Genomic DNA, 26752 nt, shown 5'->3' with positions numbered 1-26752 from the left:
GAAAGATGGACATACGAAGATCTCCTAGTTAAATCAGAAAGAGGGTGGAAAATTAGACCGTACGAAGAGCTAAAGGATAAATTAACTGGATGGATACAATTTCACCAAATTAATGTGTTATGGTACGATCATAAAAAAATAGGAATGAGTGAAAAAAAGTCCAGGTACCAGGTGGAAATCTTAGAAAGTAATACTAAACTTTTATCCAAAATGTATAACCAACTGTTAGACTGGGATACTAAAGATGAAGAGGTGAAAGGAGTCATGGTCAAATGGGCCAGAGACCTTGGATATAATCTGGAGTTTGACAGATGGGTAAAACTTTGGAAGAAAGGTATGAAGTTCACAGCATGTGCTGCTCTCCGAGAAAACATGGAGAAAATGATGTATCGTTGGTACATCACCCCGGCAAAACTGGGGAAGATGTATAAGACCGGAGACAGCACATGCTGGAAATGTAAAACTAAAGAGGGTAATTTCTTTCACATGTGGTGGACCTGTGACGAAGTGAAAAGATTTTGGGGACAAATTTACGATGAATTAAAAAGAATACTGAAATACACCTTCCCCAAAAAACCTGAAGCGTTCCTTTTAGGTATGATCGGAGAGGAGATCAAAAATGAAGACCAAACATTCTTTCAATATGCAATGGTGGCCGCCAGGATTTTGTTAGCGCAAAACTGGAAAACTTCCAATATCCCCACCATTAGAGAATGGCAAATGAAATTATATGAGTATATAGAATTAGCTAGAATGTCACAAAAAATTAGGCATCAAAAAATCGTTAAGTTTACGAACGACTGGAATAAATTTCTAAGTTACATTGAAATCAATCTAGGTATTACCAAAATCACAGTGGGCGGAATCTAAAACCTGCGATGTAAAGAGCTGATATAATACAATCTGCAGATAAGTGATGAGTTTATTTTGCCTAAACCGAGATGGAAGGAAGTCAATTGAGTGATGTTATGTTGGTTTGTCTGTTTTATGTTTATAGGCGTTGTTTGTTGTTGTTGTTTGTTTGTTTGTTTGCTTTTTTTTCTATTCAGTCTTTTTTCTTTTTTGTATTGTTTGATGTCGTTTTCAAAATATCAATAAAAAGATTAGTAAAAAAAAAAAAAAAAGGAAGTTTGACAACTTGTGAGACCACTGATGGCATGCACAGATGCTTTAGCTGAGGTTCCTGCATTGCAAGGGGTTGGACTAGATGACCCTTGGGGTCCCTTCCAACACTACAATTCTATGATTCCGCCACTGGCTATTCAGACTCCCTCTTTGATACAAGACACCAAATGAAAACATTAATATTTTGGGGTGGACTGGTGCCTTTTCCCCTTAATGCATCCCATTATGTGGGGGTGGGGAGTGTCTGAGCACCCTCCAGGCAACGGATAGCTAATATGGTGCCCTCCATCACACTTGCCATCTGACTGCAGCCTAAAAGAGCAGTCATCCCAGAAGTGGACACAGGATTAAAAAGAAGCCCAGCCAGTCAGCAGAAAGACCATTTTCTTCTTTCACAACTCCATGAACCATTAACTCCTCTTTCCCCCAATGCTTTGTAACATTTGCAGAATCCCTTCTGAAAATGACTCCCTACCACCCCCAACACGTCCGCTCTCGGAGGGAAATCCTGTCCGAGATGCAGAAAGTGGCCCTGTTCAAGATCGAAAGCTACTGGCTCCCAAACTTCTACATCCACTGCAAGTTGAAGATGGAGAAGGAGCCAGCGTGCCGCCATCTCCTTGAGCAGTATGAGGAAAGGCTGCACAGGGCAGGTTTGCCGAAGCAGGCGGTGTCTCCTCGGCCGCCCATGAGCATCAGGCAAAGCAGCAGCGAAACGCAGTCCTATTGCAGCTTGGAAAGCAAGAGGAAGGTCTGGGACCATGTAACAGGCCAAGGCTACTCTGAAGGAGGGAAGCACAAAGAAAGCCGCAAGAAGAAGAAGTCACGCAGAAGCAGTCCGGCACACAAGAAGCACCGTCATTCTGCAAGACATTCTGCAAGACACTCTGCCAGTTCCAGTCCTTCTCCAGCAGATCAGATCAGGGATTCAGCAATGGGTGTTTCCGATGAATCGCCAAGCTTCAAAAGCAGTCCAAGCGAATTCATGTCCTCTCCTCTGGCAAATGAGCTTGCTAACGCAATCACCTATAATAAGCTGCGCTCTTCCACTCCTGTGGTCCAGTTCCCTTCGCTGCTTGCCTTAAAAACCCTTGTCAAGTCTCCCATGTGCTTAGATTTCCTTCCTTGGGCACTCACTGCCGACAAATGTGCAGGGCGCCCCTTCCGGGAGTTTTTGCTGCGCAGGGATTATGGCCTGGAGGTGCATCTCCTAGACCTGTGGCATGACCTGGAGGACTTTTTGCGCATGATGCTCTGCTCCCTTGGCGAAGGGAACATCCTTCTGCGCCATGTCATGGGAGAAAGGATTTGTGAGCTGTACCTGACCCAGAACAGCAACTGGCACCTCCCCTTGAAACTGACAACTCTCAGGAACTTGCAAAATCTCCTTCCTTCTGGACATGTTATACCCTGGGTACTAAAGGCACAGAAAGAAATCTGTAAGGTGGGAAAGCTTGTTTTCTCTCCATGAAAATTAATAGCGGGAAGCATACTTGAGATTTCACCCAGTAAAGTAGGCATATTATAATCAGGGTCTAGCATAGACAACATGCCCTGCACCCCCCTCCCCAAAACAAGGAGGAATTCCAAATATCCATTCTTTGTGGCCCTGGCTTCCCCACTTCTTTGTGGGAAACATATATGCCCCTCGTAAGCCCATAACCCCTCCTTTCCGGTATCCAGAGATGTGTGGCAGAGTTGCCGCTGGTTTTTCTAGCCAGGCACACCATGTCAGGAATGCATGCAGCACATAGTGAACTCTTTATTGTCAAAAGTGGACACTTGCAGTCGTTTCTATGGCTCTGAATGCCCACGCACACCAACCTAGCATCTAGGCAGCTATTGCCAGGCCCAGACTCTAGGGAGCAGTTGCAGCAACAGGGGACCACTCCCCCTTTACCAGTTTAAGTACCTTCCCCTGATGGGCTGTGCAGTTGCAACTGGAGATAATGCCTGCATGGGAGCTTCCTCTGCTCACCCCTCTTCAGTCCCCTCCTGGTTCTGGGAGACAGAGGTGTGGGAGAGGGGGGCCCTTCACTTGCCTGACTTGCCTCCGCCTCCTCTTCTTCTTCCAAACCATCCTGCGCTCCACCTTCCAGCTCTGGAGCTCCCTCTGCCTCTGATTCTTGCTTCCTGGCTGGTACAGGTTCCCACAAATCACAGGCCCCCTCTCCTAAGTCAAACTCCAGCCCCCCTTCCCCTGGCGCACCCTGCAGGGCCCTAACACACCACGTGCCTTAGTTGTATCTGAGAATCCTGAACTGGCGCAAACTGTTGAGGGTGTAAAAGCCTTGTGAGCTGTTGCCAGTGAACTCTGTGAGAAGGAACAGGACAGTGGAAGAAGGAGAGGGAGGGGGGAGGGAGAAAGAATGAATGAAAGAAAGAAAGAAAGAAAGAAAGAAAGAAAGGGGATTGAGAAGTGCAGAGAAGCCTTAGGATAGGGAAACAGGAGATAACATGGAATGGAAGCACAGAAAGAAGACGCTGAGGACAACGGAGAGATGGGACTTTGTGGATGTTGGAATAGAAAAGCAGCCGGGGTACCAAAGACAGGTGCAATCCTGTGATGGTGCAGAGGAAGAGACAGAACTCACACTCTGCAGTGCCAAGAGAAGAGGCTAATTTAATAAGAGGCTGTGTAAGCACTATACCTTTAAAACGCATTCCAAAGCACATTCATTCTCTCAAAGGATTCTGGGCACTGTAGTTTAACTCTCACAGAGTTACAGTTCCCAGCAGCAAACTTCAGCACCCAGGATTCTTTGAGGGAAAGAATGCGCTTTAGAGGCGAAGTGCACACACAGCCGGGGGGGGTGGAGCTGTGGCCCTCCAGATGTTGTTGGACTATAGCTCCCATCATCCCTGCCCACCGGCCAGGCTTGCTGGGGAAGCTGGGAGTTGGAGTCCAGCAACACCTGGTTCCTCAGACCTGCTGCAGTAGAGTGAAGTCAGCCGTGCTGCCCAACCTTTTCAGTAGCAAAGCAGCACCGCTTTTTACCTAGATGTCTTTCCAAGGCTTGTGTGGCATAGGATTTGTCGAAGAAGATAAAGTTCTCTCTCTCACTGCAGAGTGGTTTAATTGATTTAAAGAGCTTGCTTGCAGGAAGCTCGAAAGCTGTTGCCTTTTGCCTGAAATGGAAAGAGTACCTACATAAGACTCCGTTCTCGCTTTCCGTTTAGATACTCAGCTTCCTTTATGAGGATTTCCTTCAGCACGACGACAAAATGTTCCTGTATTATGTGGTAAGCTGGAACCACCAGGGCAGTGAGGGGCTCATGAGGTGTCAGGGTGTGATCAAAGGGTCATGTTTCCCCCACAGTTTAGAATATGCTGGGTGTTCACCTATAAGAGAGATATGGAACCTGTGGCCCTCCAAATGTTGGTGGATTTCTAGCACCCATTAGCCCCCCAGTGTGGCCTGTGGTCAAGGATGATGTGAGCTGCTGTCCAACAACTTCTGGAGGGCCACAAGTTTGTGAGGGAATAAAATATGAATCTCTGGGACCCATGTGTGTGGGTGAGGTGAACAACAAAAGAAAATGCCTGGATGCCTGGATTCAGAACAGTGGGTTTTGCACACTCTCCTGCAGGTAGAGAGCCCCTGTAGCAGAGATTAAACTCACAAAAGTTAACCAGCACTATAGTGTTAGGAATATAGGTTGTTAAACCTTTTTATCCCATTCTGAGGTACTCACAGCACTTCTCTCCCTACCCCCTTCTGCTGTGAGCAGATCACACACTGTTAAGTAAGTTTAAAATGCTTTACTTACAGTTTCAAGGCCTCAGTCATGCATTATTCCATGCAGAAGCATGGATAATACAGGCAAAAAAGTCTTGGGTAGAAAATAGAGGAAAGAGAGTTCTGTACATGTGCTCTAAGCTCAGAGCTAACTTAAGCACATCTGTCTTTACATGATGCAGAGAATGAGAGAGGAACAGTAAGACAAGGGTTCACATCCTCCTTTTCTGGAGGAAAGTCTAGGAACTACACGCTGTGGCACTAACTAGCCCTATGCTTGCTAGCTGTATTTGACTGCAATCTCCAACAAAGTTTCCAGTTTCTAATCTATAACATGGCAGCTGGTCGAATGACCCTGGATTCTGTGCTGCATCTCCCGACAGACACTGCCCAGTCTTGCACCCTAATGCAGTGGCTTGACTTCACCCCCATAGCTACACTCCATTGTCTCTTGAGACAGATGGATGTCAACAACACCCCTTTAACCGTCATGGCTTCCCCTAAAGAATCCTGGGAACTGTTGTTTATTAAGAGGTGCTGAGGAGGCCCCTCACTGAGCTACAGTTCCCAGCACTCTTAACAAATTGCAGTTCCCAGAGGTCTTTGGGGTGAGGTGGGGAGCCATGGCTGTTAAAGTGGTTATAAGAGTGTTTCAAATGTATGATGTGGATGTGACCTTTGCCTGCAGTTCAGCAACTTTCCCAAAGCGCAAACAAAGTTAAAGGAGGAAATGTGGAGGTCGGAAAGGCATAGTCCCACCACTATGGATCTGTAATTGAACGCTCGTTGGCCTTTAATCCTGCTCTCCATACTTTCATTCTTCACCTGCGTGATGCACCTTGTCCATCTGTCTGTCACTGCAGAGCGGCAAGGAAAAGAAACTCAGTGCTGAAGAGCCTTACGAGAAGGATGAGAATCGCCGCTTGGCCAGGAGAATCACGGAGGCCTTGCACCTGTGCCAGACCTTAGCTGGCATGAGAGACTTTGAGCTGCTCATGGGGGAACACTGGCAGATGATGGGCACTCAGGACCTGGGCCTGGGGGGCTCAATCTTCATGGAGGCAGAGCCTGTGGTGCGCAAGATGGGTGAGAAGAAGACCTGCCCTGCAGGACTCACTCAAGAGCAATGTTTTTTATTTCCTCTGGCTGAAGGCAAGGTTTAAGTTGCCACAGGGGCCGCCACTTGGAGCAGATCTGCGCTGCATTCTCACGGGGATTTAGGGCTGAGCAGACATGGTCTCCCTGCCCAAATCCCCCCTGCTCTTTTACAGGGCAGTGCAAATCAGGAAGGCATTTTGCTAAATATTGGGGGGCGGGTGGAGGTGAAATTCCCACAGCCAGTTTTCTTCAAGTAATTCTCTCCTGAAACGTTTTTACTTCACAGAGGATAAAATTCTGCTGGCAGCTCATACTGGCAGATGAAGGAAGCAATTGACTCAAAAGAAGGCATAGTGTTGCATCCTACCCCACTCTCTGAGCAAGTGCGAGATTCCGGGCGCTTACCCAGAGTTTGTGTTTCCTTTTAGAAATGAAGCACAGAGGAGACTATGGGGTCATTATGATATTTGGTTTATTCACACATGCATACAACCTGAGCGTACAATGGAGAGGTCCACAGCATTACCCCACCCCAAAGGAACCTTGTTTTTCCCATAGCTGCAGCCTTGCATTCCAGCAGACATCAAACATTGCTCTCTCATTCTCTCTCCAGCTCGCTGCTTTACTTCTGGGTCACATCACTGCAGCTCTCTGCCTTCGATTCCATGTAATCCCCCATCACCTCACCAGGAAGCTAGCTTGGCTATTCCCGGAATTAGAGGACTTGATTAGCTTTTAACAACTGCTGGATCCAGGGATTAGAGGGGGTTGGCATACATCTTTGTGTGCAAGATGCAGAGATGAGCCCTTGGCCATGTGCAAGGCCAGAGTGCAGAGGGGCTTGCAGGGGGGGCTCAGTTCCTATGGAAAACGATAAGGCTGCTATGACTAACTTTTCCCTTAGGCTGCAGTGCCAATGCCATTGACCTGGGTGCATGCTCCATGAATTCAGTGGAACTTATTTCTGAGTAGCAGTGGTTAGGATTGCGCTGTTAGTCTCCTAGTCCAGGCGGCAGGAAGTCCTAAGGAGACCAAAGTGCTTCTGTTTCATAGGTGGCATGGAGGGAGTGTTGGCATTTAACCGAAATGACATAAAACCTTGGACCTGTCTCAGCTGTTTTTAACAAAACTGTTGGCAATGTGCCGCCACATAGAATTGCACATCATGTGCTCCATGGTGGCGCTGCCAGTACATAGACCCTCTCCTTGCATGATCCCTTGTCCTGGCTGTAGGGGACCAAAGAGTGCTTCTGATCTTCTTCTCCTCCCTGGAGACAGATTACAGCAGCATGACATTTGAGGAGCTGGCCCGGCTGAACCCCAAGATGGCTGTGGAACTTCTAAGCAATAACTTCAAGGCGTTCTGCAAAAGTTCCCCATCAAGTGGTGAGTCCCTGGGGTATTGGTACCAGGGTAGGATTTGTCCAGCTTGAGTAGCAGAGACCAGTGGGGGCTGGTGCCTGTTGGGACTGGCGGGGGTGGCAGGAAGTGGAGCCGGAGCCAATGACAGGCAGAGAGCCAGTTGATCCTTCCTCCACACTGAGGGCAGCACTGGGACGAAGGAAAGGAAGCAAAGAGGCAAACCAAGCGCCAGGAGGAACAGTTGAGGGAGTTGGGTATGTTTAGAGGAGATGTGATAGCCATCTTCAGATATCTCAAGGGCTGTCTCATGGAAGATGGAGCAGGACTGGTTTCTCCTACTCTGGAGGGAAGGACCTGAACCAATGACTTCAAGTTACAAGGAAGGAGATTCCAACTAAACATCAGGAAAAGCTTTCTGACAGTAGGAGCTGTTTGACAGTGGAACAGACTCCCCAAAAGGTGGTCGACTCTCCTTTCTTGGAGGTTTTTAAGCAGTGGCCACCTGTCATGGATGCTTTTGCTGAGATTCCTGCATTGCAGGAGGTTGGACTAGAGGACCCTTGGGGTCCCTTCCAACTCTACGGTTCTATGATTCTAGTTAGTTCTACAAATCTGGACTGGTTGTTTAAGTAAGAAGGCTGGCAGGTGGGGCTTGGCTGAGGGCAGGCTGAGGTTCATGGGGCAGTGCCCTACTTGCCTCCATCGGAAGAGAACAGAGCAAAGCTAAGGGGGAGCTTGGAGTGAAGAAGATTGTGGAGCAGTGGCAGTTCTGAGTCTGGCTGTCATGTCTGGTTGTGCTCTGAGAAGGAATAAGGGTGAAGAAAGAATGTTTTCATGCAGGAGAATTTCATTGTGCTGAGATCTTGCAAGGTGCTGTTGTGGTGGTCTTCATGAGGTCACTGTGGTGGTGGTCTTGAGTGGAGCACCGCTGGCTTGCAGAAGACCGCCTCCCGTGGCTAATTGTAAGGAGGCAGCGCTTCTTTTCCCCTGCAGGCGTGTTCAGTCGTCCGTTATCTATGAGAAGGAATCTCCACTGGACCCGATCAAGCTTGTCCTTCATGAGGAAGGGGCCTGCCTCAAGAAAGCCCCCTCTGAGGCCCAGGTAGGACATCATCGTGCCTTAGAGATACAACCTGCCACTTAGCTCCAACACTCCGGGCCAAGTCAGACAAGAGGTTCATTATGGGGACGCTGTTATTGCCTGCAAATTCATGCTTTCAATGTCATGTCTGGTTTGGCCCCCACTAACTGCCCATTCTGGGCTACCAAGACCATCTTCCAGTTTGTTCATAGACTGAGAACAGACAAGATATTTCTCAGAGAGTTGAGGCAGAGTGCAGTATAGGCCAATGGTCTGCACGTTTTCCATGACATCCTCTCTTGTCAAATAGATTTGAGAGGTTTAAGGCTGTGGTTCTTTAGACACTTATCCAGGATGGAATAATGTCACCTTGAGCACAACAGCACTTATTTCTGTGAAAACATGCAAAGGGCTACACTGCAAAGATTGCAACACTTCAGAAACCTGCAAGACTGTTTAAACCAGGAGAGAGTGGTATACAAGAAATGATAAGAGAACTACATCACACTGTCCTTCCTGAGACTTAGGAGCATTATTTTAAATTGAAGTGGAGATTTTCTTAAACAGAATTTTGCAAGTCCCTTTGGGGTTGGGTTCTTCAGGCAATGCTGACAGTTCTTAGGATTCAGTGTCTTGGAGGACAGGGAAGGGTCTCTCTGCCTCTATTTCCCATCATCATTCACAACCTGGGACCTGTGTACAAAAATACGTGATTTAGGTGAAAGAGCTGATGGCCTCAGCAGCGCCTAATGTCTCCTTACCATTATAGGGCGCTCTCAGAAGTGCTGCAGAACCCCATCCACTTGGATTACTTCAGGCAGTTTCTCAAGATGCACAATGCTGAAGCCCCACTCCTTTTCTGGATGGCCGTGGAAGAACTCAAAAACGAGGGGAATCCCAGGATCCAGCGCCTTCAGGTCAATGACTGCGTCAGGACTTTCTTCTTCCACAGTATCCCACCCGGTATGCAAGCCAGGCTCCAATTGCACCTCACTCTCGCCCACAAGACCCAACACATCAACTCGCAGGCTATAGATACTCCCTTGAATTGCAAGGTGTGTGAGCTTCCCCTGACCTGTCAATGACAGGAGCTTCCACCTGCCTTGTGCACCAGCCCTACCCACCTTGGAGACTCCTGGTCTGTGCACCAGGACCCTTGAGGCTGCAGGTGGAGGAAGCAAGGGCAGCATTCCTGTCCCAGGTCCCCGCATGGCTCTGCCAACCACCCCTATCCCAGGTAGTTCCTTGGTGCCTCTGGATCTCATCTGCTTAATACTTTCAGGTCAGGCCAGCCCAGGGTCTACCTAAGGAGCAGCTAGGCTCTGCCCTTGTTTGTGGAACTCCCTAGCCTTGATCAAAGAGATGTCCAGGTTGATGCTCCCTGATTGCTGCACTATATGTAGCAGCAAAGGGAAGTGGATTTGAAGCAGGAGCATCAGCTCAGATGCGCCCTTGAATACGCATCGGAACGAGCGTTGGCATGCAGCTCCAGGTGCAGCTGTGTTGCTCAAATGCTTGATCCATTGTGCATTCCGATGTCACTTGTCAAGATAAACCTCCCTGTGACATCATCGTGCTTCTGATGTGGTCCCTGCTTGGCTGGGATCACATAATGAAAAAGCAAGGAACACTAATAAATTGGGCCCAGGCTGCTAACAGCTCCAAAAATGACCAACGAATCAGAAGGACCCTCCCTCCCCAACTCGGATTATTTTTGTCTCCTCAAATTAAGCCACTCTGAAGGTCTTCATGAGTGAAAATTCAGTTTGGGCATTAGATTCCCTGCTTAGAAAGCAAACAAGCATTCAAAAAAAGCATTTTGTCATACATGTGTGGTGAAGCTCTCCTGGTAATTTTGGCTGGAAAACACAGACAGGTGGCCATCCTCTTTGTATCAATTACCACTTCTTAATGATCTTAATGTATTGGCCCAAGTTTACTCAGTATTGCTCAAAGGCAAAAATAAATAGAAGACTCTTTTGGAAAGTATGTCTTCCTGTCCCCCCCCCCCTTTTTTTCTGTTTTACCCACCCAGAAAAGCTGTTGGATTGTGATGCAGATATTATCAGAGAGATTCCAAGGGCAGCTAATGTGACTGTTCCCATGTTGGTCACAGCACAATTTTTTGTCATGAAGGCCTTGGAAGAGAAATGGTGAGTAAACAGGAGGCGCAAATATGACCAGCACAGTGGAATGGGCAATGATACAACTGACAAGGCGGCAGCTGGCAATGAAATGTTCTGTTCTAATATTATCAAAACAGAACGATTCCATCACATTTATGGCCTGGAGTGTGGTAGTGATTACTGTGGAATAACCAGCCTCATATAACCAATATGTTTAAGTTCAGTTGACACATTAAGGGGTTAATACCATAGAGTAAACTGTCCTGCCAGGCTTAGCTATGTCCACTTCCCCTCACCTTGGGAAGAACTAGGTAATCAAGCCTTTGTTCTCCCCCAGTCTACTTGAGAAGCTCAACGTGTGAAGAGGTTTGAGCTGGTTGCTCCAGCTCAGCTGCAAGGCTCTCACATGGCTCTCTTGAGTTCCTGTACAAATAATTTAGAATCTTTCATCAACTTGGAAACTAAGCTAAGTTTTTCTGCATTTGTAACTATTCTGAAGCACATGAATCTGACCTTTGGAGAACTGTAAGTAAATCATTTTTTAAGTTACCAAATGTATGGTCTTTTCCTATGCTGTGGGAAAAGGGAAACTTTGGAAAGAGACTTTTTAAGGGGACATTTTGGAACTCACTTTAAAGGGCATATTTTAAATGTCTAGCAGCCTGTATTTCCACACTTTACTTGGCTGCATATTTTGTGACTTTAGATACCTGCTGGAGTTCTCCCACCAAAGATACTTGTCCCAAACTTGGATCTTGGGACCCAGGAGTTCTCCTGCTTATATAGGTATTTTGCACCAACAATTACAACAGGGCTAAAGCTGAAGCTTCTTTGGCCAAGGACCATCCCTTCCCCATATCCAACTCTGTGAATCACCATGTGCATTGGTTTATCAAATTCATTATTTATTTCTTGTTTACATCTGTATTGCCTTTCCAAACAGTGGTGTCCAGTTTATATAATCTATTGTTGTTGTTCAGTCGTTTAGTCGTGACCCCATGGACCAGAGCACGCCAGGCACTCCTGTCTTCCACTGCCTCCCGCAGTTTAGTAAATATAATCTATATAATATAGATTATATTTGATATATAATATAATCTATATAAATTACCAAATTAAAAAAATTAAAGATGGATTTAAGTTAGATGTTCAGCAGAGTGCCATTCCTTCCCATAAGGGAAGATCAGATAGGCTAGTTTTAGTCTTTTAGTTTACGTAATCCATGATGCTTCAAGGCAAACTGGATTTTCCTGGCATTTCCCCCCTTTCTTTCTTTTCTCCCCCTTAAAATAACCACAACACAGTCTTGTAGAAGGTAAAAATAAGATTTACTCGTTCTGAATACTTGTTGAAGAGTAACAGATACAACAGCTTTGTTCAGGCAGGCTTAAAATGGTAATCCAGTTACAAAGATATATTGTAGTCTAGTTTAAAATGGAGTCTGAGCAATGGAGCTCAGACAGACAGATGTTCTCACATTGCTGGCAGAGCAGAAAGAGATGGAAAGAGTGTGTCCAGGCAGGTAGGAGAAAATAATAGCTCTGCCCTCCCCCTCTCAGGGCACAGTGGGGCTGTCTCTCACAGAGTTTACAAGAAAACTCTATGAAATTCGGCTTCTGTCATGTGCCTATCTAGCAAAACATGAATTGTTGGCTTGACTGCACTTTAAATATCCCATGGAGATAAACAGATGAGCGGAATACGGAGGACTATGCTTATAAGGGGAGCAAAGCAACTGCCTCACCTATCTCTCTCTCTCTCTCCTTTTTGTTGCATCCTGGCAGGTTCCAAATGTATCAAGGCTTATATCCTGAAAGTGACCTTTCCATTACCGCAGGTGGGAGGGGAAGGAGGGGCTCCCTGATGAAAGAAAAGATGGTGAGTGGTGAATGTGGAGCAGGATTTAGATGTGTCTCCCCCTGCCATAGATTCAGACCATGTTTGATGTGAAACACTTGTGAGCTCCTGAGCTGGCAGTCTAAAGGCTTGTGTCCTTTTGCCCAGCTCACAATATGCTGGGAATTCTGTTAACTAATCAAAGCTGATTGTTTGTGATAGTGAAACATTGACTACATGTTGGAGAAGACACAATTTGCTAAAAGGAATTTCCTGATCTCATCCATCCCCATGTTCACCCCATTCATTGCTGGGCCTGGAGTTACTGGCTACGAAACTGAGACATATTTGGAGGTGAACCATTGAATCTGGAGGTTGCTTTTGATTCGATCTGTCAACAGAATCAAATGCATGTGTCTAAAACTGGATGTGCTCCAATCATGGAGAAAATGGGGCTGGGGGAGCTCCAGATCTTAGGTGCAAAGGGACTTGTGGTTGCATGTGGTACGGAGGGTGTTCACTCCTTCCTCAAACAGCAGTCCCTAGAGAGCCCACAAGCACCTTTTGCCCTGTGCAAATCTAACATTTGACTAGTCCACAGAAGAGCAAAATGTGGATTTGCACCTGCCTTCCGCCCCCCCCCATTAATGTAGGGACACGATGCACCCCCCAGTGTTTTATTGGACACTTCTCCCTTTAACTGCAGAGTGTGTGCATGTTGATCCTTGGAAACTCCAAAATGGCCAGGATTATTTTGGGGGGATGTGCATTTAAAGTGGGAAAACGTCTGTGGGATGGGGAAGACGTCATGTGAACACCCCCACGCTAACAGCTGCACATCCACATGGACTGCTGCACTGTGGACATACCCATTGCCAGTTTCAGAAGTCTGCACTCCACAGCTCCTTTCCCTCCCTCTCCTCGCCCACATGTGTCCAGTCCCTTTTCAGAGCTTTCCATGGCACTGCATTCTATCTGTCCTGATATTAACATTACCCTTGGCTAATGCTTTGTGCACCTGATGAAACAGACTGCAATCGATCTGTTGGTCTTTAAGGTTCTTCTTCTTGTTGTTGTTGTTGTTGTTACGAGAGACTACTGTGACTGCCATGGGCTGTACATAACGTTATTCTCTTCTACAGAGAAGGTACTGGAATATTCTTGGTACTTTCATCAGGACTGTCTGCAAGTTCCGAAAGGCAATGAGTTACGTAGGGCAGCGCAAACGCTTTGAAGATTTCCTCCACCGGGAAGTGAAAAATGAGAAGGAAAGTGCGTGCTTTTAAAGTCTCTTGTTCCCACATGACTGGCCTTTGGGGAGGTGACAGGAGTCAGCTCCTTGGTTTTATTTCCTGTGCTTGCTTAGTGTCATGAGAGTAGGAGGAAAAACATTTCCCGATGCAGTTTCCCCACACCTTTCAGAATTGTATACACCCCTCTCGTGTCTCCTCTTGCTCCTCTTTTCTCTAAACTAAAAAGGCCCAAGTCTTGTAACTTTGCTCACAGAGTCCTGTGCAAAGATGTGCACTGTTTGCATGGCTCCACCCAGCCCAGCCCTGTTCTCATGCCTTGCTTCTAACTCTAGTATCAGGAATATGCTGCTCCAAAAACCAGGAACTCCACTTCCCAGAGAACTAAGATCAGGTACATAAAGTGAAGGCTGAGTGATATTTTTCTGCAAGCCCAGTGAAACTCTGCCCAACTCCCAAATATCAAAGCAGATTAACTTATGTGGAACATACCAGTTGCGTTTTTTAATATGCCAGGTGGCCTGCAGGTGGTTGTGGGAGGGGCTGTGACTGGGGCCTCCCTTTTCTTTCATAGATATTCAATCCTCGCCTCAGACCCGTGGGAGCTTCAGTGGAGTGAGTGGGCGTTACGGCTCCACGTCAGAAGACGCTGAAGTGCCGCAAGTGAGGCGCAAGATCTTTGGCCGCCTCATCTCAGTCAACTTCCTGGTCAACGATCTCTATTTTTACCTGGAGATGGAGAAGTGAGTGAGCAAGCCTCTGTTATTTCTCCTGCCATGCCTTGCACACCTCTTGGACTCCATGCGTGAACAGAGCAGACATTTAGCGGGGCAAATCTCTGAACAGAAGCATTTGTCATAATCACATCTAAATTGGCCCTCACATAGCAAGGTGGTGCCTTGTGCTGTAAGTATCACCATATAGGGTCATCTGGTAAAAATGCCAGTTTGGATTATATTAAGAATATAAAAACGAGTCCTGTTGGATCAGGTAAAGGCCCATCCGATTCGGCAGCCTATACTTGACATGGCCAGCTAGTTACCTATGGAAAGCCCACCAGCTGGGACCTGAGCCCGAGCCCTCTCTCCACCAGCGACTCACAGCATTCGCAGGCCCAGGGCCTCTGGCAGGGGAGGGAGAACATAGCCAATCATTGCTAGGAGCCATGATAGCCTATCCTCCACTTTTAATCTTTTTTAAAAATTAAATCATTCAATTTGGTGGCCATCGCTATATTTTGCAAATTAACCTATGTGGTATGTGAAGAAGTCCTTTCTTTTGTCTGTCCTGAATATTCCAAGGCTCCACTTCGTTGGATGAATTCTGGTATTATGAGAGGGAGAAAAACTTTCCTATACCCCCAATTCTTCATACCACAAATAATCTTATGCAGATATCTCATGCCTCCCCTTACTTGCCTTTTCTCTTAACTAAAAAGTCCCAAATGTTTTGGTTGCTCTTTTCTAACTCTATACAGTGGTACCCTGGGTTACATACACTTCAGGTTACAGACGCTTCAGGTTACAGACTCCTCTAACCCAGAAATAGTACCTTGGGTTAAGAACTTTGCTTCAGGATGAGAACAGAAATTGTGCTCTGGCGGCGCAACAGCAGCAGGAGGCCCCATTAGCTAAAGTGGTGCTTCAGGTTAAGAACAGTTTCAGGTTAAGAACAGACCTCCAAAACGAATTAAGTACTTAACCCGAGGTACCACTGTAATAGCTTTTTGAGGGAAGGCAACTGAAATGGTATTCTACAGTACTCCAGGTGTGGTCACACCATAGATCTGTATTACGATATCAGCAGTTTAATTTTCAGTCCCTTTCCTAACAATACCTAGTGTGGTATTTGCTGTTTTAACAGCTGCCACACACAAGGTCAACATTTTCCCTATGACCACAAGGTTTCCTTCCAAGTCAGTCATTGCCAGTCCAGATCTCATGAGCACACATGTGAAATTAGGAATTTTATTTTGTCCCAATGTGCATTGCTTTACACTTGCTTGCATTAAATTGCATTTGCCATTTTACTGCCTATTCATGCAGTTTGAAGAGATCCGCTTGGAGCCCATCACAATCCTTTTTAGATATAAGCGCACACAGCAATTTCATATCATCAGCAAACTTGGCAACCTCGCCAAGTTAAAAGGACAGGTCCCAACACCAGTCCTTGTGGGACTCCACTTTCTGCATCCTTCCATTGGGATAACCGTCCATTTATTCTTACTCTCTGCTTCCTGCAATTCAGCCAGCTCCTGATCAAGAAATATTGCTTATGTTGTTGGGTTTGTTTGTTTGTTTACTGAATGCTTCCTACCAGCCATGTACCATCAGGTGCTTAATGGTGACAATGGAAGAGCTCCGATTGCACTGGTTTCTCATGACGAGCAGGGACCATCTTGGAATTAGTCCTGAGTTTATATGCCTGCTTTCCTCTTATCAGCATGAGAATGACCCTGATAAAGATCCTTCTCAGTGACCCCAGATATTGCCCAGTGTCCAGATTCCAGCCACCAGTTGTGATGATGAGATCCTGCCTCAGGTTTTGTGTTGTGTCCAACATACCCCCATTCCCACTGCCCACCCATCTCTCCATCTTCTGCTCTGTGTCTGTCTTTTATTGCCGCAGGTTTTTTTACCTCTCTGACTCCGTGGTCGTCCTGTCCTCCCTTGGGTTATACACCGAGAAAGATATTGCCTTTCTGAAGAGCAAAGTGTCCACCATCAACAAGCTCTTTTTGAATTCAGATATCCCACCTAAACTGAGGGTAAGAGGCTGGAGTCAAGTTTTCTAAGACAGTTGGGCACAAAATGAAGCCATTGGGACTTCTGCTAAATGCCATAGTGAATGGTAGCATTTGGAGTAAAATGCTGGCAGAAGCTGAATGGAGACAGACCCCCCCCCCCCGGATACAATCATGCTGAGACTCCGGATTTTTGAGGGGAAAGAAAGGTAGTATTTGTTATTGGAAATACATGTTGATAGGAAAGATCCCTAGTTCTCTCTGGCTAAGATGGAGATGCAGTAAGCCATTCTTGCTCTTGTATCTCAGGAGTAGACATCAAATCATGCCTATTGTCATGAGGAACACACATAAGAAGAAGAAAGGGAATGGACACAGGAAGTGAAGTCAGCAGTGCTAAGAGTACAGTGTATACCGGTAGTCTAGCCCTGAAGGAAGATCAGAAGGACAGACCAGAAAGTCTGGAGGCTCCTCTCCCCATCTCCCCTTTCTCATGGAGATACATCAGCCTTCAGTGCAAGCTGAGCTGCACCCCAGCACTTCCAACAGTATATGCACTCAGCTAGATATATGTTTGTTTTAGCTATTTCTATGCATACTGCTTAATCACCAAGTTTGGTAGCAACAGAGGTGATCTCTGATAGTGTTGGCAATGTTCTGTGGCAGCGGCACCATTTTGAGTGGCCAGGGGTAGCTTCCTCAAGTGAGGCATCTTCCTGGGAGATGGTCTCAAGAGGGTTGCCAGTTTCCACTGAGTTTCCTAGAATCTCATGAGAGCTAGGCTTGAAAATGGGGCCCTCTTCTAAAGAGGCTTCATTGGACTCCAGGCTGGTCTTGACAGAGGCATGACACAGAGCAAGACTGAGGGATGAGCCACTGCTTAAATTGCTGGTATGTAGATGTGGGAGGGAAGCTGTGAAACCAGATTCACACTGACGATAAAATGTCAACTATGACCTCCCTAGTATTGTGCGTCTGTTTCCCCCAAAGAAAGCCTCACATGCAGGTTCTTGCATTCAGCCCTCAGTTGAAAGGTAGGATCCCAAAGGATCCTGTGACATCAGCTGTGCTATGAAATGTTCTGTTTCTTTCTAATTGAAGGTTGATGTAGTTGTCATCTGCTTCCTGATATGGCCTCTTCTTCTGTGTCCAGGTCAACCTCACAGATGCACAGGTCGTTCAGATCCGAAATTTTATTGCTGAAGGTGTGCTGAACAGGATTCTTTATCATTCTGCTTTTATGAGTATCTTTCCAGTTTTATTATTCTACTGGAAGAAGTAAGTAGATTAGAAAGGCAAAGTGTGTGCATTATTGTTATAATGGTAATGGATGAAGCCATTGCGTGTAGATTATAAACAGATTCATTGAATCTGACCCAAAGTTGCCTTTGCAACTTAACAACACAATTTAAAAAATCAAATTCAAGAGGAGCCAAATTAGGGGGCAGATATCGGAGGATGAGGATTTAATTGGGTTAACACAATAGGTGTGGTTATAATTTGCTAAGCTTATCATGACCATTTTGCAAGTGCATGTTTTATGTGATAAATTAATCTGTGATGGCGTGGCCATGCAAACACAAACAGCTATTATTCAGCCATTGCAAGCTGCAGCGACACCAGGGCTGGAAGAATGGCTCTGGGGCCAAATCAGCAGGGGCTCAATAAAGCTATAGCCGGTTTGGCAACTATTTTTGTCGTGCAGTCCCATCTTTTGTGACTGTCCCAGCCAGTAACAATGCCTTTGGTTGTCTCAGTTAAATACAGTATGCCAATGTCAACGCTATCCTTGCAGATATTGCACTTGGAAGGCAATGAGGGGCTTCAAAAAACCCAAGTCAGAGAAAACAGAACCTTCTCCTCCAGTGGTTACAACAAAACTATCTAGGAGGCCCAGCTGTTACACTGGTGGTAAGCAAGAGTGTGCAGATTCTATGTACTCTGTTGCATCTGTTACACCTTATGACATATGTATCTGACCAGAAAGTGTGTGTGAGTGTTTTTGCATGTTTGTCTTCATGTGCCCATATATTCCAATAATGCAGAATAAATACCATCTCTTGACATTTTAGATCATGTCATATTTAATTATGAAATACAAATACAAGATGGGTGACACCTGGCTTGAGAGCAGTACATGTGAAAAGGATCTCGGAGTCTTGGTTGACCACAAACTTGACATGAGCCAACAGTGTGACGCGGCAGCTAAAAAAGCCAATGCAATTCTGGGCTGCATCAATAGGAGTATAGCATCTAGATCAAGGGAAGTAATAGTGCCACTGTATTCTGCTCTGGTCAGACCTCACCTGGAGTACTGTGTCCAGTTCTGGGCACCACAGTTCAAGAAGGACACTGACAAACTGGAACGGGTCCAGAGGAGGGCAACTAAAATGGTCAAAGGCCTGGAAACGATGCCTTATGAGGAACAGCTAAGGGAGCTGGGCATGTTTAGCCTAGAGAAGAGGAGGTTAAGGGGTGATATGATAGCCATGTTCAAATATATAAAAGGATGTCACATAGAGGAGGGAGAAAGGTTGTTTTCTGCTGCTCCAGAGAAGCGGACACGGAGCAATGGATCCAAACTACAAGAAAGAAGATTCCACCTAAACATTAGGAAGAACTTCCTGACAGTAAGAGCTGTTCGACAGTGGAATTTGCTGCCAAGGAGTGTGGTGGAGTCTCCTTCTTTGGAGGTCTTTAAGCAGAGGCTTGACAACCATATGTCAGGAGTGCTCTGATGGTGTTTCCTGCTTGGCAGGGGGTTGGACTCGATGGCCCTTGCGGTCTCTTCCAACTCTATGATTCTATGATTCTATGATTCTAATTATATTGTTGCATGCCTCCCCACTCTGAGCAGTGTGAGACTCGTCTCACAAGACAATGGAAGAGTGAACCTTTGGAGGTGAAGTTGGAGAGTTACAGTGTCTGCTGTGGCTGTAGAGACCCATATGGGAGAGACATGTTTTGTTGCAGCTGGGGCAGATGAAGGCATCCAGCTGTGCTGCTGCAGATGCACCATGGCGTTTATTCTTTCTGCGCTCGTCCCAAAAACTACTGGTCGATTGAGGGAGGAGGGCCCACCCATTTGCTCTCTGGCACAGAACCACTTCCTTTGTTACCTTCACAACCCATACTTAGGGGGGCATTACCAATCCTTGGAGGATACAGGAATCCGAAGGGACCCAGGCACACAACCAAAACTCACAACACTATTATGAAGTATTTCAAAGTATCTGAAATACTCTCTTGTTGAATTTGCTTAGCTCCATAGTTTCAATATACAGTCTCTTCCAATACACAGTTGCCCAGTTATGACTAAGTCAGAATCCATGGTTAAAAATTCTAAGTTCTTTGAAAATTGGATGACAACCTTGTGGGAGAGTGGCTGAGGCAGCAGACAAGGCAGTGGAAGGAACCACAACCCCTGTCAGCAGAGAGGGAGGTCTGCTGGCAAAGGTTTCTTCCCTATGGGAGTGGAAAGCTCCATCACTGTTGGTGACCCACGGCTGATGTTCCTTGGATGGTGTGGGCTGAACTGGGACATGTCAGGGTCGTGGTTCTCCTTGATCCCTAAGCCCCTCCCTGCCCTGACAGGCCACTAAACAGGTCCTGGAGCTGATGTGGTCAGCGTGAGGGGCAGAGTCAGTAGGGAGAGTAAAGGGAAGGAAAGGAAGGGAAAGGAAAAAAGAAGGAAAGCCACCTTCTGAGCCTCCCATCCTGGCCACAGCAAGCTAATAGGTGCTATGATATTCCACAGAATCTTATCTCACCTTTCTAGCCCCCTTTGCCCATTGCTCTGTAAGTTGCTTTGGGTTGCCTTGAGCAAGATAAAGCGACTAACAAATGTAACTTGTATTATTATTATTATAATTATTATAATTATTATTATTATTATATTGAAATCAAAATCATTTTTTTCTCCAGGAGTCTTCAAGCTGGCAATCTTGTGCAATTAGTTTGTTGAGCAGTTTCAGGCTCGCTGAGAAGTTGCATATAGCTCAAGTCTTGAGGCTTAAGATGCATGATGATGCCACATAAGCATTAATTGACAGAAAAACTATTCAGAAGTTAGCCAGCCAAAAATGCATTGAGCACATGTCAAGTAATTATTAAGTGTCTATTCCATCAAGAGAATGGAATTCTGGCTTCTGAACAGTTTTCTTTAAAGTATTCTCTGTGCTTTTAACAACCACAGAGATTTGCATCTATCCTATCTGGGGTAACCGGACCTTCAGAAAGGTGATTGGTGAGATTGGGAATCCTCTGGGGACTTCCGGGTTGGCGCCTTTGGCAATGGCGGAGCTCCTCCGATCGGGAGGAACTTGCTCCGTGGAAACCAGGGTCTGACCGCCACGGCGAAGGCGGAGACCCACTGAAATCACAGGCGGGAGAAGCTTGTGAACTTGGGATTCGGCTGGCACCTTTTGCGCCTCCCCTACCCGCGGGGAAACCCTGTTTTGGGGATCCGGAGCGACGTGGGGTGAGTGGCGCGGTGCTTCGAATCGACTGCTTTTTTCATGGAGTGAAGCTGCATTGCTGTTGCCGGAGAGCGCTGACTTTTTCCTGCGGACAATTGGACTTTAAACAACTACCCGTGAGTAGAACAGAAAATTGGATCTTCAAATATCTTAATTTGGCATTGAAACAGGAAGGTTTTAAACAGGAAGTCCGCCTTCCTCTTTTGTAAATAGTTTGAAGCAAAGACGTTACAAGCTAAAGTCATGGAAAATCTTTGGTAAAGGATTAATTTCCGTCGGATAAAAACACCAAACCCCCCTTGGAAGCAGGAGAAGAGGGGGGAAATTTTGAACCTAGCGAGCCTGCAGGAGAGAGCGAAAAATCAAATTACCACCGCTCTAAACCTGGAAACGGGCTGCTAGAAAAAGTGACGTTTTGGGAGAGTTCATTGACTGTGAACAGAACGTATTTGACAGCTAACTAAATAAGAGAAGTATACTGTTTCCATTGTTCTCTTCTGCGTTTAAAAAGGAGGAAAAGTAACTGAAAATTGAAACTATCTTTATTGCTTGAGTTGTGTTTGAAAGGATTGATACAAGTGGAGACTGTTTCCCTCTAGAGGGAGCTTTTGAAATTGCTACAGGAGTGGAACTGGGGAATCTCCAGCTGCAAGATAAGAAATTGTGAGAACCGGGAATTGACCTTGGACCATTTAAGAATGTTGACAGAAGCCATAGTGACCGTATTATGTAAGGTAAGCTATTCGCTGGAACAGCTTCACTATGACTATTAAAATTGATAACTTGGGACAAAAAGTGATTAATCTGAGACAAAAAGTGAGCACCAACACAGAAATAATTCAGGACTTGGTACAGGAATCCACTTTGGCAGGACAAATTGTGGAGGAGAAGGAGAAAGCTGTTGTTGTTGAACCTAAAGTAGTACAAGAGGGATCCTTAGTTTTATAGAAGCAAATTGAGGACTATAGGTTGAGGCCTTTTATGATTGAATCTAGAAAAAGTCAGATTTTGAGGATCGGATCCCGGCTTGGACTGAAGAAGGAAAGTTGGAAAGATCCCTCTATGCAGGGATTAACTGACTTCTGGGACATGGACTTGGGTTTGGAGGAGATCGAAGTTCTGGGGGCCTTTGGATTTGAAGGAATCTTGAAACATGTCCTGAAACACTTTATGGATCTTAGCTTCAACTATGGAAATTTGGCTGACCTGTCCAGAGGGAATAAAAGTATTGTTGGGTCGGAGTCTTCCCGAGATCTGCTCTTTAGCATTAAAGAATATGAAGAAGACCTGCAGAAGGGGCCTGGAAAAGAGTTAAGAGCCTCGGATATAAGATCGCCAGGTTGATGGACTATATGGAATTGACGGAAAGGACTGGCAGAACCCGAAACCAGGGAGAGGAGATGGTGGAAGAAGATTGGAAAATTTAAAGTTTATATATAGAAATACTGTAAAATTAATGAGTGATAGAAAAATGGTGGAATGAAATTTTATGGCCTTAGCAGAAATGTTATAAGGAGTTAAGCATATATAAGTATTTTATCTTTAATGGAAAATAACGTTAAAAATATGTTAAGATATTTATATTATGATAGAAAATAGAGAAAGATGGAAAGGATTTGCTGAAACAATTAATAGAAGTGGAATACAAAAAGGGAGGTGAGAGGAGGTCGAGGAAACAAGGGAATGAAAGATAGATATGGAAAAGGTGTGATGTATGTTTTTAAATGGTTTTTGTTTTGCTTTGTTTAGGGTTAGGGTGAGTTAGGGTTTTGTTTAGTTTAGTTTAATGTGTCTAGTTTAATGTGTTTAGGTTGTGTTCTTTATTGTTTATATATTGTATTGTATTGTCTTGTAATGGTTATAGGGATTGCTCGTGCGTAAGTTGCCGCCACTCCTGGCTAGGTTGCCTGGTTAAACCTTTTCTGTCTGGACAGCCCTTCACTTCGTGGCTGTTTCAGTCGCTAGCAGAATCCGTAAGTGGGCGTTTCTTGAACTTCTTCCAGCAAAGAAGTTCTTTGACGCCAAGTCTACGCCTACTTTCCCTGTGCGGAAGTCTTCTGCGCAGGGTGGGTGTGGGTAGCGGAGGACCTGTGCTCTCCCCGCTGGTCTCCGGCGAGGAGTCCTGGAGCCCCCTCGCCGATTCCCCCATCTGCCCCCCTTTATCCCTGGTGTTACGCTGATTTCCTTCCCCAGCCGATGAGCTCCCTCTCTCCCTGCTGGGCCCTTCTCCAGCATCGCTTGGGAGCCTTGCCTCCACCTCTGGCTCCGATGTCAGTTCCCTGACATGTCTCTTCTCTCTTTTGTTTTTTCTCTTTTGTCTTTTTCCTTTTTTTCCCTTTTCTGTAATCTTTAAAAGTAATAAATATTATTTAAAAAAAAAGAGAGAGATTGGGAATCCTCTGGTGTAATATTATGTTTTGTCTTTTTTATTATTACAATTTCAAAAAGATTATCCAGTCATCAGGTATACTATACTCAGAGGCATTGAGCTACTCCTGCCGCAGCCGAAGGAAGAAGCAGAAGAATTGCCGGTCGAGAAGTGTAAGTTACTGCAGGAGTGTGGTGTGGGAGCTGGTCTGATCTCCCACAGGGGCCCAAGAACCAGGGTGGTGTGTCCTGTTTTGTTGCTCGAGGCAAAATGGGAAGTGCCACCTTGCCCTGCCCTCCTGCCACTGGCACCACTTCTCTGCCTGCCTGACCACTTCCGCCACTGGTAGAGAAGCGCTCTGCAAAAACTCTCGTGATTTCAGGTGTGATTTGGGCTGATACTAGAGCCACTTCCGTGGCAATGGTGGCGGGGCAGGGGAGTTCTCGCAGAGCTGCCACCTTGGGACTCTCCTGCTAAGGACCCTCATGGCCAGATCAATTGCCCGAGATACATGCACCGCAATCTTTGTGTATAATTTATCCTTATGAGCAATCCTGCAGCCATGCTGCAAGTGTTGGGGGGTAAAACAAAAGTTGTTGAATTATCTCAGCACTTCAGGATATACATTATCTACCACTTCCAGTTTGACCCAGAATTGGCTGGGTTGCATGTTAGAGATAGTTCGGTGCCAGGGACATGCTGGCATGACTCAGCCTCAATGACAGAATTAGCCTCAGGAACTGAACCCAAGACAAGTCTACCCAGACACTGGAATTCCCAACAGAAACCCAGCCATCTTTGTAACCTGCATTTCCAAGAACTTTGGACACTCAAGCTAAGATTGGTACTCAAAGTCTAACTCTTCTCCAAGGTGAAGTAAGGCTGGTGGACAGAGTGGCAGGGATGGGGTCCCTTACTAAATTCTCTCAGCTTCCGGACTGCAGCTGGTCAGGAAACAGTATATGAGCTGAGACACTAGGGCCCCTCTGAACATTATTATTTTATTGTGCAACAATGATGATTTGTGCTCATGACAGCATTGGCTTGCCCTCTAACACCCCACAAAATCAGATGCAGGAGCCAGATGACTTGTGCAAGAGCGTGAGAGCAAAGAACGAGCATCTTTAGGTCCAGCTCACTGGTGCAAGCCAGCTGGTTCGTGCAACAGCACCAGACCAAAAAATGGGACATTCCAAGATGCATTCAGAACCTAGGATAGCCTCTGTAATTCTGGGATGTCCCACTCAAATCGGGGTATGTATTGGGAAGATCACATGTGAATCCACTTTCAAGGCTATCTGGGACTGCAGATGTTTGGGGGCCATCATTTGGCTTCAGAGCCAATCAGCGCATATTCCATGCTTGCTTGCTTTTTTTGCCTGAAACTTTTTATACCACAGATGCTCCAGTTTATTTCTGTCCTCCTTTTGTTGTGCTATAGCCTCTCAGAATACCAATAATGTGGTAGCATTATGCAAGCGGAACAAACCAAAGCAGAAGAAATCTGCCAATAGTGCACTGTTACTGTGTCAAGCAGATGTTGCAGAATTTGTTGTTGTTTTTTAGTTGTTTAGTCATAATAAACCACCAGTCTGGAGGGGCAAAGATCCAGCCAAAGGGCCTGACCCTGACCCTATCCAGTCACAGCTTAATTCCACCCATTGAGTCACCACTACCACCCAATAAAATAGCTCAACGAGGAATTGCAGAATTATAAACAGACAAAATGCCTGATGGTTGTCTAGATAGCTCCTTCCTTGGTTGGGGTGGAAGGATGAAAAAACAGTCTTAGAACATTTCAGCTGCCTCGTACGACTGTGTCAGATACAATATGCTGTCTCTTTTTCTACCCTCAGCTTCAGTGGGAAGTTTAGAAGCATTAAGAAAGTCTTCAACAACCATAAGTGTGCCCCAGAGACGGTAGGTACCCAGGAAAACTAAAATCTTAGGGCACTAGCAAGTCAGAATTAGATGTGTTTAAGTCACATTTGGAATACCAAGTTTAATCCTCCTGCTGAAATGAATGGGACCCAAGTGCTTAACTTGTGCAGAATCATACCCACTCAAGAGCAAAACGAAAAAATGAGAAGCATGAACTGATTTTATGTTGATTGCAATATTAAATGGTTTGTGTCAAGAACAGTCACATATGCTTGACACAACCGCCATGATTAGAGAGGATTGTGGCACACAAGCTAAAGTAAATTATTGGCAACGAACTGGCTATTTCAGGTTACATCCACTATATACCTTTAAAGCACTCCTATGCCACTTTAACAGTTATGGCTTCCTCCAAAGATTCCTGGGAATTGTAGTTTGGGTGCTGAGAGTTGTCAGGAGACCCCTCACAGAGCTGATATTAAACTACACTTCCCAGGACTCTTTGTGGGAAGTCATGACAGTTAAAGCGATATACGAGAGTGCTCTTAAGCTGTGTTTACAACATACCTTTAAAGGAAATTCTTTCAAAGAGTTCTGGGTACTTGAAACTGTGATAATGTGTTTCAAATGTGCTTTATAGTGTTGAATATTGTTTGGTTTGGTTTGTTACTGTCTTATATGTTTTTATACTTTAAACTGCCCTATGATCCTTAGATGAAGAGTGGTATATAAATTAAATAAATATCTAAATAAAACTGAGTGTATGACCTCAGTTACACATTTAATACTGCTGTACAGCCAGGAGGTCATGTTTGCATGTAATTGCAATTAATTGATTGACTGCATATATGCCAAAAAGACTTCTAAGCTGTTGTTTCAGATTGCAGTTTATGAAGACTCTTCTTATTTATATATTCTTCTGCACAGGACCTCATCTGTAGGTGCTGGAAATAAACTGATATAACTTGATCTCACACTGTTCCTTGTCTGGGCATCGTGGAAAAGATTATTCCAGGCATTTCTTGCTGGATGACAAGACTTCACTGCAGGTCAGGACTGAAGTCCTTTAACGAAACTGCATTCGCTAGGTCATGGGGTTCTGTTGGGTGAGACGGGAGAGGTTCTCCATATTTGTCAGTGAAGGGCTCAGCAGTGTTCTTATGTCCCTAAACCAGAGATGAGGACCTCTGGCCTGATGGACTTCCAAATCTAGCCCAGCCAATTCCCTATTGCTGCTATAATTTCCTATCAGCAGAGCAGTGTGTGGGATTGGTGTGGGATGGTATCAACCAGTAGAGGTTTACACAAGCACTTTTAAATTTCTTTGCCTGTTCTAGTAAAATATGCAATTTGTAATGGTGAAGTTTTTCTCCTTCCATTTAAGTAAAAGAAACCTTAGATTTTAGATCCCCTTAGATCAAGTGGAGAGGTTTCAGAGTTTACATGTATGAATTAGAACAAGCATCGAAGGCCCAATCTTCATGGATTTAAGCTTGAATTGCAAAGAAAAGAGAAGTGTTATTTTAAGGGCATTTTTGAATATCTGTAATAGCAATGTTGTCAATACGGATTTTTTTTTTAATCCCTTAAGTTGTTTATAACAAGTAATTCAGTGTGTAGATCCCAGTAAATTGGTTCAAAACAGGTCTCCCAGGGAATAAACC

General features: G+C 45.4%; 1 protein-coding gene across 10 annotated transcripts in view; it reads left to right on the top strand.

Annotated features, from left to right (window-relative positions):
- The window catches only part of RGSL1 (regulator of G protein signaling like 1), a 44132-nt gene that overhangs the window by 15146 nt on the left and 2234 nt on the right, over positions 1-26752 (top strand). For 8 of the 10 annotated variants that reach the window (XM_083621373.1, XM_083621375.1, XM_083621372.1 and 5 more), the window contains 16 exons: positions 1575-2569; positions 4306-4368; positions 5729-5951; positions 7242-7349; positions 8319-8427; positions 9176-9369; positions 10442-10559; positions 12317-12410; positions 13511-13640; positions 14193-14361; positions 16247-16385; positions 17515-17639; positions 18157-18272; positions 23288-23380; positions 25064-25127; positions 26016-26137. In XM_083621373.1, coding sequence (XP_083477499.1) covers positions 1575-2569; positions 4306-4368; positions 5729-5951; positions 7242-7349; positions 8319-8427; positions 9176-9369; positions 10442-10559; positions 12317-12410; positions 13511-13640; positions 14193-14361; positions 16247-16385; positions 17515-17639; positions 18157-18272; positions 23288-23380; positions 25064-25127; positions 26016-26052 — 2777 coding nt within the window. In that variant the 3' untranslated portion in view covers positions 26053-26137. The remainder of the gene's footprint in view (positions 1-1574; positions 2570-4305; positions 4369-5728; positions 5952-7241; positions 7350-8318; positions 8428-9175; positions 9370-10441; positions 10560-12316; positions 12411-13510; positions 13641-14192; positions 14362-16246; positions 16386-17514; positions 17640-18156; positions 18273-23287; positions 23381-25063; positions 25128-26015; positions 26138-26752) is intronic. The other 2 variants (XM_083621369.1, XM_083621377.1) reach the window with 1 other exon arrangement.

This window comes from Podarcis filfolensis (genome assembly GCF_964270895.1).
Source record: "Podarcis filfolensis genome assembly, chromosome: 6".
NCBI classification, from domain to species: Eukaryota; Metazoa; Chordata; class Lepidosauria; order Squamata; family Lacertidae; genus Podarcis; species Podarcis filfolensis.
The sequence above is the reverse complement of the archived record's forward strand: the minus strand, read 5'-3'. Positions and strand labels throughout refer to the sequence as shown.